Raw genomic sequence first — 14,838 nt, forward strand, 5'->3', positions numbered from 1 at the left:
ATTTCTTCTAGGTCGAAATAATTCCTCATCACTATCTCTGTCTAATTCAGGAAACTCCGCATCACATGAAATCTACGACAAGTCATCTGCATACACATCACTATCACTATCAGAATTCATTGTTATTAAATAATAAAATTTAAATAAATTTACACCACGTTAAAAAAAATTTATTGTGCTCCCACACATATGGTCACCTCACAGCAAATAAGGCCAATGAACGCTAATTTCCAATGTGTAGACGGAGAATGTGCTCAAATGTCGAAGTTCGCGTTACTTGGTTACCGAACTGCGCCAACATGTAGGCTTGTATACACAAATTTGGAGTAGGAGGCATTGTCTGTGTGCCAAAATGACATTGTTGTAAATCATTACTCAACCAATCAGGAGAACTTTAGCGAATATGATGTGTGGAGTCTTTAGGTTTTTACATATATACACAGTGGCGTAGCCAGGATTTTTTTCCAGGGGGAACTCAACCATTTTGGGGACAACCCCAGATATAGCCATTAGTAAGTATCAAGTTGTATTATTTGATACCATTTGATCATAAAAATTGTGTCTTCTGAATCATTTTGGGGGAGGAGGAATGCTCTAAAGCCCTTTCCCTGTCTATGCCACTGTATATACATTACGTACTCATATGTTTTTATAAGTTCAAACCAAATGAAAAGACGAAAAAACTATTACCGTAATTTCCGGAAGAAAGGCCGCATCAGCGTAAACGCAGCACTCGAGAAAAATGGCAGGAAAAAAATTAAAATTACACAGAAATGCCGCATCAGCGTAAACGCCGCAATAGATTAAATTGTGCGTAACATCGTCGTAGGCCGTATAGATGCAAAAACTCAACCTAAGTCCTGATATATGACATACCAGTTAAGAAAAATGCATGAAATGAAACCATAACTCAAAAATAAAGGTAAGAAATGTATAGCTTCTGTGCTGTTTAGAGACATTTTCAAAAATTTTACGCTCCCTAATTAAAAACTATCCAACAAGTACTTGTACCCTAACTGATGGGATCTGTATTTGGCAGAATGCCAAGAAAAATCCATTCATGCTGAAGGGGAAATACGTCAGAGTTCGTTATTGTGAGGCAGGTGGAGTCGTGTCCGCCTTTGAAAAAAATTGCAGAAAAGGCAGGGGTGGAAAGAGGATGGGTCCTGGAAGATTCATCGAATGGCAGAGGAGAGAGACTATTCAAACTAATGAGAATTTTTTCATTTGAAAGGGGGAAGAATGTTATTGTTCTGAGATCTCGTTTAGGGTGAATAAGGCATGTATGTCCGTTCAAGGGAAAGAACGTAAACAAAATAACGTTCGCAAAAAGCAACTGAGTGGTCTTTTGTGTGGGAACAGCACCAATCTATGCACAATGACAAGGCCATCCAAACTATGTACAATGACCATCATAGGAAATATTTTATTTTTAGTGCACCTAAAAGCCGCATGGGTAGAAACGCCACACCCGCTGAAAATTTAAGTTTTAAACACGTAAACGCCGTGGCGTTTCTTCCGGAAATTACGGTATATAAGATGTGTATAATAAAAATATATATACACAATGCTAAGCAATGTTTATTAGACACAGTGGCGGATTTAGAAAACTCTCAAGGGAGGGCACATACATATATCATCATCTTTCATATGGGGGTGCATATATATTATAAGCATAAATATTAAGTATTTTATAATTTTTGTTGTTCATTTCAGCCATGGGGGACGCGTGCCCCTGTCTTCCCCCCCAAATATGCCCTTGATTAGACAAAAAGAATTAGTCAATGATGTAATATGAAACTTCATAAATGCAGTGTTATCAACTAATGTGTTGAGGGATATGTAGATGTTTCAGCACATAAGAGATATTTATACAAGTTGATTATAAATAAGTTGACTAAGTTAAAAATTCGTTCTAGTAAAAATATACCAATCCATACATTATATGAAACATTATTTTTTCCCTTGTGTCATTTAAAAGTGGTGATTTTAAACGGGTACTAACACCTGCCCTGCTTTTAAATGGCAATCTGCAAAACGGATACTAGTACCCGTCCTGCTTATAAGTGGCAATCTGCGAAACAGGTACAAATACCCGCTCCCGCTCATAATGTCATAAGAGACCATACTGAGGGCAATGTTTGTTTTGTATTAAGCACTGAATTGACTGCTGTGTATTCTGCTCTTACATTCATGTCTAAGCAACGAGCTGGCAAGCACAACAGCAATGTATGCAACTGTTTTATTGAACCAGCTTGTCCCTTACAATGGTATCAAAACGATCGTCAAAAGAGAATGCTAAATAAATGGCAATTATTTTGGGATGGTCTGTTGTTGAATAAATTGAGGAGTGTAAAACAAAAAGTAGAAAATTTGGAAGACCACTAGGAGCCAAAGGGAGGAAGTCTTGTTAACACGCCCAAAGACTGGTCACTCTCAAGTCACACACAGTGACCTTTGGAAGGCTAAGAGTAACTTCTTTGTTCAAATTGTAATTGCTTTCTGTTTGTGCATCATTTTCTAATTGAATGTCTGCATTTTGACTGACTGCGATTAAAGTATTTTAGCATCTGTGACTTGCTTTTTGAACGTATTATAGTGAAAGATGTAAATGACAATTTGTTTCTGTACCTGAAAGAGACAGGTCTTTATTACTTAATTTGATTTTATTATATGTTGTTTGTTAATATTTTAATGTATTTCATATTTTACTTTTGATTTTTAGTCCTGTTTTGCAGTTGAAATCATGTGAGTTTTATTTATTTGTTTATTTCATAACATCTCATTTTTTCACCTCGTTTGATTTAATAGCTGTGCTCTTTTCTTAAATTTGTGCTTGTTTGTTGCTTGTGGCATACTTCTATTCGATGTAATAAACACGTTTTTGATGTATATAACCTTTAAGTTTTTGTGCCAGGCAGTCCACTACCACCATCACCACATCCAGTCTTGGCAACTTTAAAAAATTTTGTTAATTGAGCTAAACCAAATTAGCAATAAATTATTCTATCCTTTTTTCATCAAAGATAAGAAGCAGTATACTAAAAGAGAGATACAGTACTTAGTAGAGCTTGCCATAAGCAACAGAAACTTAGGCATTGGCACGAAGTGGTTACTTTGCTAATTTTATGTTTCACTTTGGTGTGCTTCTCTTCTCTTTTGACTTATGCATTGATTGTTAAATTTCTTGGAAATTTACTGACCACTCTGTGTTGATCTCAGAATTGTCTGTCAACAATAGTAATGAGGTTTGATGGGCTAGTTGCTGAACTTCACTGAACTCCATACTTATTTAATTTTTAATAAATCTGACAATTATAACTGGTAATAACTGTTGTAAAATGGTATATGTTATCAGAAAATTGGTATCTGTTGACAAATTTTTTGAGATATCATGTACCTATGTATTTGTATAAAACCTGAACAGCAGGGGGGGATATGTATTCTGAAATAATTTTCTTAGTTATGCTTGCATTCCTATGAAGCACTATGTCGAAAAAGTTTTGAACTAATATTAGAATATGGAAAAGGCAAAGAATATGGCAGTTTATTTGTTACATGGTTCAGTATGTGTCAAATGTCGTACTTTCTGGTTATCTGCACCCCATTTCAATAGTTGGTAGAAATGGCATGGTTTTGGCATATTTTCAAGTATATGGAAAACAACAGCCAGTATGTGCATGTGAATGTTACACATATGTTTTAGTACATATGGATTTACATGCTGCATATATTAACATCAGTACTGAAAAGTATACAAAAATGTAAATGTCAGCCTTAATAATTTTTTTTCCTGCTAAAAACTGTGTGATTTTTGTGAAAAAAAATACTTTATATCAGTCATATAGATTTTCTTTTTTTCCCCCTCATAAAATTTCTTGTTTCTTTTAAAAAATTCTTCATTCTATTGTTATTATGAACAGAACATTGCCTATAAAGCATTAAGTTAGCTAAACAAATATTTTTCATTAATTCACAAAATTGCTAATGACTTGACAACTTTTTATATGGGTGCAGATTATTAAAAATTGCATCAAATACTAATGAGAACTGTATATACAAAGTACTATGATAATAGTGTGTGTGCTTTCCAAAGCTCTATAAACAGACATAATTTCTTGTTCAGTTACAAAGTTCTGTTGTTCAAGTCCTGTAATTGCTGTGTCAAGAATACCTACTAACTTGTCAATCGAATTTGTTTCGTTTTCAATAACCTCTCTGTCACTGACTTAATTATCGGAAGTGGTATTTTCTGGATCTAGAACCATACTACAGATTTCGCTGTCCGTTAATTGATTGATGATTGGGGCATTGTCATCACAATGAAAAACTTCTGTTATATCATCTTCATTCATTACCACTTCTCCACATTTCATTACAAAATCACTGGAAAATTTCACCTTTAGTTTGCGATGTCCAAAAACCTTCAAATTCGCTGCTATCATCTTCATCGTCTTCACCATGAAATATGGTAGCTGGTCATAAATTATGCCATAATTTCAAAAAATCTTGAATAGTCTTGTCATTGTTCAAGAAATTTAACATAGATTTTAAAAATGCTACTTTATATTTGCATTTCAGCGTGTGCACTATTCCCATATCCATAGACTGAATGATAGACATACAATTTGGAGGGAAGAATAATATGGATACATTATCTTTCACTAAAACTTTGAGTGAAGTATGTGCCGAAAAGTTGTCAACAATCAGGGCTATTTTTGAGTCATCAGGTAAACAAACAGAATTCAAATGTCGCCGAGCCTCGGGTATAAATTTAATTTCAAACCAGTCATTCATCAGCGCTTCTGTCATCTATGCTCTTTTATTTGCATGATATATAATGGGGAAAATTGTTACTCCTTTAAATGCTCAAGGTCATGCATGTTTTCCGATTACGAAAAGTTTGCACTTGTGCGTTCTTGCAGCATTTGCGCATGCTAAAATTGTATAGTCTCACTTTAGAATCTTTGCCACCAGTTGGAGCCTTTTCAGTAGAGGTTGCCAAGATATTTCACGGTACATATTGCCAGAAAAGACCAGTTTCATCAGCATTGTAAATTTGTTCTGGAGATAATTGTTCACTAGTAATGATTTCAATGAATTCATCTGCAAATTGTTCAGCAGATTCAGTATCAGCTGAAGCTTTTTCACCTGAAATTTTTAATTGTCTTATAACATGGCGATTTTTAACTTTGGTTGATAACCAACCTTTGGAATATGTGCACTAAGTTTTTAAGGTCATTTCTTCATGAAATATTTTGGCTTGAGCCATTAGCATTGGATCCGTCAATGGCACGCCCTCGCTTCGATGCTGTCTGACCCATTCAATCATCACTTTGTCATGATCGTCACTTTTAGCATAACGGGCCCTTTTTCTGTTAGTCATTGCAAGTGGGATGTCGGAATCCTCAAAATAATCAAAAAGTTCCTTTTTCTTTTTGCTTATGTCATATACAGTTGACTTTCCAATGTCATACTCCTCGCATAACTTTGAGACAGATATGCCTTTATCCATTTTTTACAGCAATTTCATTTTTTGTTTGATGGACATCGAAGCATGCTTTCGCTTTGTAGATCCTTTGGCAGCTCCAGAATTGGAAACTCTTTTTGACATAATCGAAAGTTCAAGCATAATTTTTATAAAATTGCTCTAAAAGTCTGCAAAAAATAACAAGCTGGATCAAATTAGAAGATTAAGAAATAGCACAATCTGCAACATCAACTGAAATACCTTAGAATCAGTAAAGATAATTTTTTAGCCTAGCTTATGCTGTCTGTTATACATTAAACGCGCATGCATAAATGCATTACGTGCATGCATAAAGCATACAAAAAAAGTTTCTGGCTTTGAGGTCTGGATTATAGATCATTCCGGATAATGGATGTCTGGAATACGGACTTTGTACTTTATTAAAAAATTTTGAACAGGAGTTAGGTTGTCATAAAAATTTCCTTTAAAATGAAATCTAATAGAAAATAGGTAAATACCACTATTATTTCTGTGTAAAATATAGCTGTTTAATCCCTTCATGACGAGTGTATATATACACTGTATCCACAAAAGGCCTTTAAATGACAACCATTTTTATATTTTTTGGTCATAAACATATTGTTCCTGTTACAGAAATGTTTTAAATGATGCAAATATTCATGTTTTGGCACTTTTAAATTTAGAAGATCAGTTTTTTAAAATTATAAAATTTAACTTTTAATATGGTACATTTTTCTCTATAGTAAAATTTTTTAGTCATTCTAAGAAGGTGAGTACCAAGAGTTTGACTCCCGTATGACAAAAATTGACTCAGATATCAGGATAATAATACACAGTTTTATTACTTTTAGAATCTGAATTTAATAATCGTCTAAAAATTTTATTTTATTTATTATTTATTAAAACTAGAAGTATTTTATTTTTACTGTATTCAAATCATGTAATGAATTGGCCACATGCTAGTACTAAAGTCAGCCATTCTTTTCTAAAGCATATTTTTTAGGGGGGGAGGGATGAATATTACATCGTTCTATACTTTTAATGGATGTCTGCATAGCAGTGTAAGTAGTACTTGTAATTTGTAATTTGTGCATAGTAGTACTTGTAATTTCTTAACATCAAAAATCTTTTTATAAACTGATATTTCATTTTTACTTATAAGCATTTTGCTGCCCAGTTTGTATATAACTCCTGAATGTGATGCCATTTTAAAACTAAGTATCTCAGTTAATTTTTATCCTTTGGGAGTCAAACTTTTTGTCTTTTATTATTTATAATAAGTATAAGCTTTTACTAAATGTAACTGTCAGGACAGTAGTGTTGTATAAAATCTTACATTTTGTAATTTTCACAAAAATATTTTTTTAAATTTTAAAGTGCCATAATATAAATATTTTCTTTATTTAAACCATTTTTAACAGTTTCATAAATAAAGGCCACTAAGACTTTTGTGAATAGACTGTATAATTATAAAATGTAAAATGTAGACATGTTTTTAGAAGCTGATTTGCCCATAATTATGTTCATGTGATTTCGATTTTCGTGTATGGTGCTTTTTTCCCTCTTTGAATTTGCATTTACTTTTTCATAATTTAGGCCTGAAAAGTTAAAGCATCTTACAGTTATTCCAGGTTGTATAAAGATGAATGTTCATTTGCTAAAAGAACTTCCGCAAAGTGAGTACTTCATTGTTTATTTTTATGTACATTTGATATTACAATAGCTTGCAATATAGTCATAGTTCAAAAAATAAATGTATCGTATTCAATAACTAATATTACAAAAATATTTTGGCATCACTGTGTGAGTTATTCTCAAGCATGAGTTGATAGTCATGTAGTGATAAAAGCAATGTAATAAGCAATGATTCACCACATTGTTTTCTCCAATATAAGTTTGTGTAAGTTATAGAAGTGCAGCACTGAACTTAGGTTGTATATTAAGATGTTTGATATGTCTTGAAATGGTGGTTGTGACCAAACTGTTAATTATAAAAATTTCTAAAATAATGAAAGTGTTTCTTTAACATGGAGGAGCTTTAGTACCAAAGTGAAAATTAACAATCAGTATGCTCCAGTAAGATAACAAGTCCTCTCAGATGCAAACTATTTTACAGTCAGATATGTATAGATATTGTAGTAAGGCATTGGTTAATGTTACTTTTCAGAGTACTTACTTGAGTGATCGCCTTGATCAGTCAAAAAAATCAGAAGATAAGCTGTCAGAATTTGCAAACTTGTAGTACCAGTAATAACAATAACAGTAAGCTTATAATAAGAGTAATATATCATATAATGTTAAATGTATACAATGCTAAATTCATGCAATTATTATTATTATTATTATTATTATTATTATTATTATTATTATTATTATTTGTGTGTGTGTGTGTGTGTGTGTGCTAAAACATGCTGCACCTGATGTTGCATCTCCTGTAATAATACAACGTAGAAACAGAATGCTGTCCTCGTTAAGCCACATTAAGTGCACAAGAGGCAGTCTCATCCACATGACTTTGTTAACATCTATGAACTGCTTAGGCACACTGCATAATTTACTTTCTAGTTGCCTAACTGTCAAGAATGATTTGTGTATACTACTCACTGAGTAGCTGAGCTGCTTGTCAATGTTGCTAAGTTGAATGTGACAATCATCTCAAACAAAAGCTTCAACGAGACATATATTATCATCTATGGTGATGTGCTTGTCCTACTAGTTTATTGCTCATTTTGCATATTTGTTCATTTTTTATTGAATCAGTGCATCAAAACCAAACTTGTTTATATAATGTAACATTAATATCATGCATGAAGTGTATTAGCGAGGAAATTTCTGCTTGTGAACTTCACTTTAAATGCAAAAACCATACTGCAATTTGCACTTCAGCTATATTATTATTAACACAGCCATCTTATAATTCATACACTGACATGAAAAATTATAAAAACTCATGTAACTTGATTGATTTTATAGCTAAGAACATGGAACTTGCATAAAATCTTTATTTTGTCTTATTCGGCATAATTTCAAAATGTAAAATTCATCTCTGCAAAAATAATATTAAATAACAACATAAGGAATGTGATATAAAGTGTGGTAGGAAAAAGGTTGGCATTATAACTTTTTATAAGTACAGGGGGAAAAATATTTTTTAGTTGTATGGTCATTCCTGACTGAAGTACAAGCTTCATAGTACTTTTCCATGCTGTATGCCCCAGGAGTTCCTGTGGTAACCAAGGTGAATAGCACCTTCAAGCTTCCAGAGAGATGAGCACATCCTAATGCTCCCCATACATGTTCTATTATATTTAAATTTGAAGAATATGTGAGCCATTCTATCTACTGGATTCTTTTGGCTTCGAGATAATCAGCCACTCGTGTAGCATGATGGGAATAACCATTATCATCCATTTAGAGGATGTCATTACCAGTTGCAGCACTAAAAAAACTTAACATAAGGATCAAGAACCTTATCTCTGTATGTTTCAGCGCTACAAAGTTACGCTGGTTAAAATATATAGGTCAGTGCAGTCATTCAGAATGATGCCCAGCAAATTATGTTTTCATTAGTTTTGTATAGTGAGGCCTTTCAGAAATGTTTTCAGGGTTTATTATGTGAGTTTTACTCCTTCTGGATAATAAAATGTCGGAAACTACTCTCTAAAGCAAAAAGAACTCGGTTCCAGTCCCTGGTACTTCAATCATGGTGATCTGTGTGGCATTGTAAATGGAGCATTTTATAAATTAAGTTAATGGAGACAAATCATGGGCATCTTTGTGTACAAACTCTGTTTTATGCAACCTGTCGCTCATGATATTTTTAGATAGTAAGTTCCTATAACTGCAGAAAACTCTCTTGCAATTTGGGCTTGCACCAGCTATCTGTTTCTTTTAGCAATCTGTTGTAGAAGTTTTTTTTTTTTTTTTTTTTTTCCTTACCTTGACCTGGTTTCCTGCATACATCATTATTGTCTTTAAACTGTATTAATGATTATTAGTGTAATTAGTTCCAAAATCTGAGAAATTAGTTTTAATATATGTGGAGTATCTGGCTACGTCTGGACTGATCAATGTTTAGAGAAGCATGAGAGAGAAATTTAAATTACCTATACTACTTTTTGACATTGCCTCATAGCACTCTAACACAGTTTTTTACCTCCATCTGGTTACAAGCTTCTGTATTCCAGCAGTATAGAATTATGTTGGATCTCTTTGATCTGCCTGAAACATTTAATCATACATGAGATTTTTCCTCCCCTAATATACTGTTTCAGGGGGCAAAAAAGTTGAAATCAATTCATAGAGCAAGTGTGACAGTACCTTTCAATGCAAATCATAAACAAATGCTACGGTTTATTTGTTTATTTAGGATGCATCGGCCTGCCTGACGAGCGAAGCTTGGCTTGTGACACAAAGGAGTTGCACCTAAAACAAACGCTACGGTTTTGAAAAATATATTAGTCTCACATTGCCTTGTTACAGAATGACGTTTCACTGAATAGTTCTAAACCTTTCTTGTCGATGTCTTCTGGCCATTTATTTGGTAGTTCTCACATAAATAATACTCAAATACAGTAAATTGTCAATCATTCAAAATCACCTACTCAATTCTATGTATGCTTTCATTCTAATATAATTTAATTAATTTGGCTGACTTTCATGGAGGTCATTTTCTATGGATTCATGAACATGTTCTTCATTGATACAAGAGAATCCTGATATAGTGCATCAGATTTTAAACTTCCTTCATAACCACACACTATTTGGCACTGAGGTTAACTAGTCTGATACTGTCTTGAACAATACATCTGAGGAAAGCAACTGTTATCTGCATCTTCTGCTTCCGTATGTCAGACATTTTTGCTCAAGTTTTAAAAGACACTTTCTTGTATTGAATTTGCCATAATTAGATATTAATGTGTTAGTATAGAAGTTATATGAATCTTTATTCATTAATTAAATTTTGCTGTTTTAGCATTAAATGTAAGAAAATATATTTCCTAGTTAATGGAAGTTTTAGGTAGAGTTTAAAAGATCAGCATCTTGTTCTCAGCTTTATTAATCTTCTGTTTTCTGTGAGTGTTTGTTGCTTTTTATTTTGTAAATGAATATATTTGTTAAAATTGTTATGGTGAATTTTAATTACTGTTACATTAATGATAAATGTTTTTATATAAATAAGAAAAAAAAATGTAATGCATGTGTGTTTGTTTTGTTTAGTGATTGTCTTAGCTCTAGTATTCTTTGTGCATTTATGCAATGTCTTTTTTTTTTACTTACAATCCACTGTATTATCACTACCTTTAGTTGAGCTGTCTAATATTAATATAAGAAATGTTAAGAATAGTGATAAGAATAATGATATTATGATTCCAATAAACTTATAGTTATTACTTTTTTATGTAAATGTTCAAAAACGTTTTTTGTAAAATAAAAGGAAATTTAATCATTTTCACTGATTTGGCAAAAATTTTAAATATTCCAGAGAAAATCTGAGCATGTTATAAACTGAAAACACACGATTTATCAGTAAAGTTTTATTAATTTAATAGCTAATGACTATGAATCAATCGAGAAATAAATGTGGCAATGATTAAGACATTTTTAAATGCTAAATTTTATTTATAAATTTGCATACATCATTAATCATTTTTTACATAAATAATAATAATATTCTAGCTCTGAAATTTCACGTAATTAAAAAAATATATAATTAATTCCTGGTTAGTTCTCTTATATTTACCTATGTATCCCTAGGCATGAAAAAGCAGGTTTTTTGCATGATGTGATTTTTCTGTCTTAGATACCTTGACGTCTTCATTAATGCCTCTAGTGCCATTTCCTGTTCCACCCAAATGTGAACCAACTTTAGAAATAGAGCAGTTTCCTAGCGGAATACCTAGCAACTGTAGTCCATATACAACATATATTAATCATCTGTATATATTCCCTAAGTGTCTCAAATATGAAAGTCAAAAAACATTTACGAAGGTAAGATTTAAGATTTATTCTGTTTACATTATATCTAGATATTCACTATTACTATGACAAAAAATTTTATTTATTGCACTTTATAATTTTAGTACAATTATTTTTTACGTTCATTCAAATGAAATATCTGCATAAAATTAATTTAATACTAGGACAGTACATTCTGTACCATATTCTGTACTATAGTGCAATATACAATGTACTACAGTACAATTTAATAGGATAGTATGTTCTGTACTGCCAGTGGATATGTTGTGACGTGTGTGTACAAGTCAAGAGAAATCATGTTCCATATTAAATTTTTAAGCCCTAATTTTTTGAATTATTCTTTTCTTCTGAACTTTCCTTGTAACATACTGTATTGTTTTTATTGCTTTATGCTACAGTTTTATATTATGTGCAGTGTTCTTTTTTCCCTAACCTATACAATGTACTATACAATTTAATAGGATAGTACGTTCTGTACTATCCTATTAAATTGTACATACATAATCTGTCTTCATAGTTGTGTCCACATCCAAATACACTTATCAACCTTAATATTTTAAATTATCTTTAACATTCTTTATTAATAATTTACATTATTAGTATTTTACATTCTTAATAATATTATTATTAAGAACATTTAGCAAAGCAGTGTGAAATTTACCTGGTATTTATAATGATTATAGTTAGCTAATACAAGGTTGTTCAATAAGTTTGCCGAGCGCCATCTATTATTAGACCTAAAACTTCGACGCCATTTTCATATTTGTTCTTTCTTAGGAACACGTCAAAAGTTTCATTTCGATCTGTTAATTTATTCATTGTTTAACCGCCCTTTATATCTAACGTGTTGTGCCTTTTCTCAGGTATGGATAAGATTGAGCAACGTGCAGTTATCAAATTTTTTGTAAAGAAAGGTTTAAAGGCAATGGAAATTCATACTGAAATGGTGAATGTGTTGGGTGAATCTACTCGTTCAAAAACAATCGTTTGCAAGTGGGCTAGTTTATTCAAAAGTGGTCTTACCAGCCTTGAAGACGATCCGCGAGAGGGACGTCCAAAAACCGCACCAACACCGAAAATCATCAGAAAAATACAAGATATGGTATTGGAAGACCATCGATTGACTGAAAGAGATTTAACAGAGGCTTTAGGAATTTCATTGGGCACAGTGAGCAATATTTTGAGTGTTAATTTGGGTTTCAAAAAACTCTGTGCAAAATAGGTGCCGCATTTTCTAATGATGGAGCAAACACACATTCGGATGCAACTTTGCCAGCAACATTTGGAGCATTTTAAGAAGAATAAAAGTGAATTTATCCTTCGATTTATCACAGTGGATGAGACTTGGGTCTACCATCATGATCCTGAATCAAAACAGGAGGCTAAGGAGTGGTGTGAACCCGGTTCTTCGGCGCCGAAGCAAGTTCGTGTGCAAAACTCAGCCAAGAAGGTGTTAACATCAGTTTTTTGGATTGCGAAAGGAATTTTGTTTATAAATTACCTTCAAACTGGCAAAACAATTAATTTGGATTATTATTGTAACCTTTTGAATTAATTAGACGAAAAAATTCGTGAAAGAAGACCCGGATTACAGAAGAAGAAAATCATTTTCCACCAAGATAATGCACCTGCCCACACAGCTAAAAAAACTATTGCTAAAATAACTGAATTGAAGTACAAATTGTTGCAACATCCAGCCAATTTGCCAGATTTAGCTCCCTCCGACTTCTGGCTCTTCCCACACCTCAAACAATATCTCCGTGGAAAACGATTTTCTTCTAACGAAGAGGTAATAGCTGCCGTGGAGGGATATTTTGCAGAGCTGCCAAAAAACCACTACAGTCAAGGGATTCATAAATTAGAAGACCGTTGGAATAAGTGTATTGAAGTTGAGGGAAAACTACGTTGAAAAATAAGTCATTTTTACAAATAAAAATTGGTTTCTTCATTTCCGTTCCGCGAACTTATTGAACAACCTGGTTATGTTGTTTGTATGAAACTAGAACTATTGGGAATAGTTGCAATGCTTCTAATAACAGTGAAATTTCATTTAATAGACCTGTTGCAACTTCAGGAAATAACTATTAATATACACACATTTTTATTCTACTTGCTCCTTTTAATCTATTTCCTTTATCATGCATTTAAAAAAATATTCATATAATTTCGTTTTTTTTTTTTTTTTTTTTTTTTTTTTTTTTTTTTTGTGTGTGTGTGTGTGTGTGTGAAGATTATTTTAGGACTGGATTAAGAAATGTATATATATGTGCATATGTGTTTGTGCATGTATATACACACATACATATAAACATGCATACATGAATGCATACATCCATATGTACAAGCATACATATATACACTTCTGAATGCAGTCCTGATAACAGAAGAGTACCAAAACATCTTTACTGCCTGAGTGGACTTTTCAACCTTGTTCATTTATATATATATATATATAAATGATAATATAATGCATAGGAGGAGTCAGCTTTGCAGTCGTCATAGCCAGGGGTTGAATGCATAGAGACGAAGGTAACGAAACTGGATTTCGATACATTACCAGTCTTTATTTAAGCATATAAGAATAATCCTTCATAGACAATATCCTTCTTGATTATAAGCAATTACAATAATTTCCTGTATACACAGATAAATGGGGATACAACACCATTTTAGAATAAGAGAAAGACAGACAGAGTAGCATAGAATTGATAGCATGGCCGGAGCTAGGAAAAGAATGACATAATTTCTTGAGAGTGGTATTTATACCGAAGTAGATGCAATTGTAAAGACAAGCTATGATTGGTTAATTTTAGTTTTAGTTACCTTTTTCAAGCAATATTATATAACATGAAAAGACCTCGAATTTGGGAGAACAGATGAATTTAGTGGGAGAGCACCAAATCTAGAATAGTTAATTTTGAGGTCGCCAATTATTCTTAAAGCAGTCATCATATTTTGTGATATCTTACTTATCCTCCTCCCCCACCTTCAAAAGTAAGATTGGGAGAGCAAGGTGGCATAAAAAGAATTAAACCCTTATCACATACGCTGTTTGGCGAAATAGGGTTACCATCTTCACTTGGTAAACAGGTTGAAAGCCAAACAAGAATCAGTTATCGCTCAGATTGGTGAAAGTGACGTTTGTTTTTTCATTTTGTTATGTATCGCTCACACTCTTTTCATTTTAAACTTTATTGTTAGTAATGGAAGATAACAGAAAGGTGATTGTTATCAAGTTAATCACTTTGATCTCCACTCTGGCACTTCAAGTAACAGATAAACACACTTCTGGTTATAGCAATCAATTACATCAGTAATAGCCAAATTCTGTATACACTAAGAATAGTTTTAGTTTTAAAACGTGTGCT

At 32.5% G+C, this 14,838-nt stretch overlaps 1 protein-coding gene across 8 annotated transcripts in view; it reads left to right on the top strand.

Moving 5' to 3' along the window:
* Ziz (dedicator of cytokinesis protein Ziz) overlaps positions 1-14,838 on the top strand; it is a 292,231-nt gene that overhangs the window by 80,158 nt on the left and 197,235 nt on the right. For all 8 annotated transcript variants that reach the window (XM_085811589.1, XM_085811587.1, XM_085811582.1 and 5 more), the window contains exons 14-15: positions 7,088-7,167; positions 11,295-11,482. In XM_085811589.1, coding sequence (XP_085667715.1) covers positions 7,088-7,167; positions 11,295-11,482 — 268 coding nt within the window. The remainder of the gene's footprint in view (positions 1-7,087; positions 7,168-11,294; positions 11,483-14,838) is intronic.

Source organism: Stegodyphus dumicola, chromosome 2 (assembly GCF_044657685.1).
Source record: "Stegodyphus dumicola isolate Sdum_Otavi_A_Nest chromosome 2, ASM4465768v1".
In the NCBI taxonomy this organism is placed as follows: Eukaryota; Metazoa; Arthropoda; class Arachnida; order Araneae; family Eresidae; genus Stegodyphus; species Stegodyphus dumicola.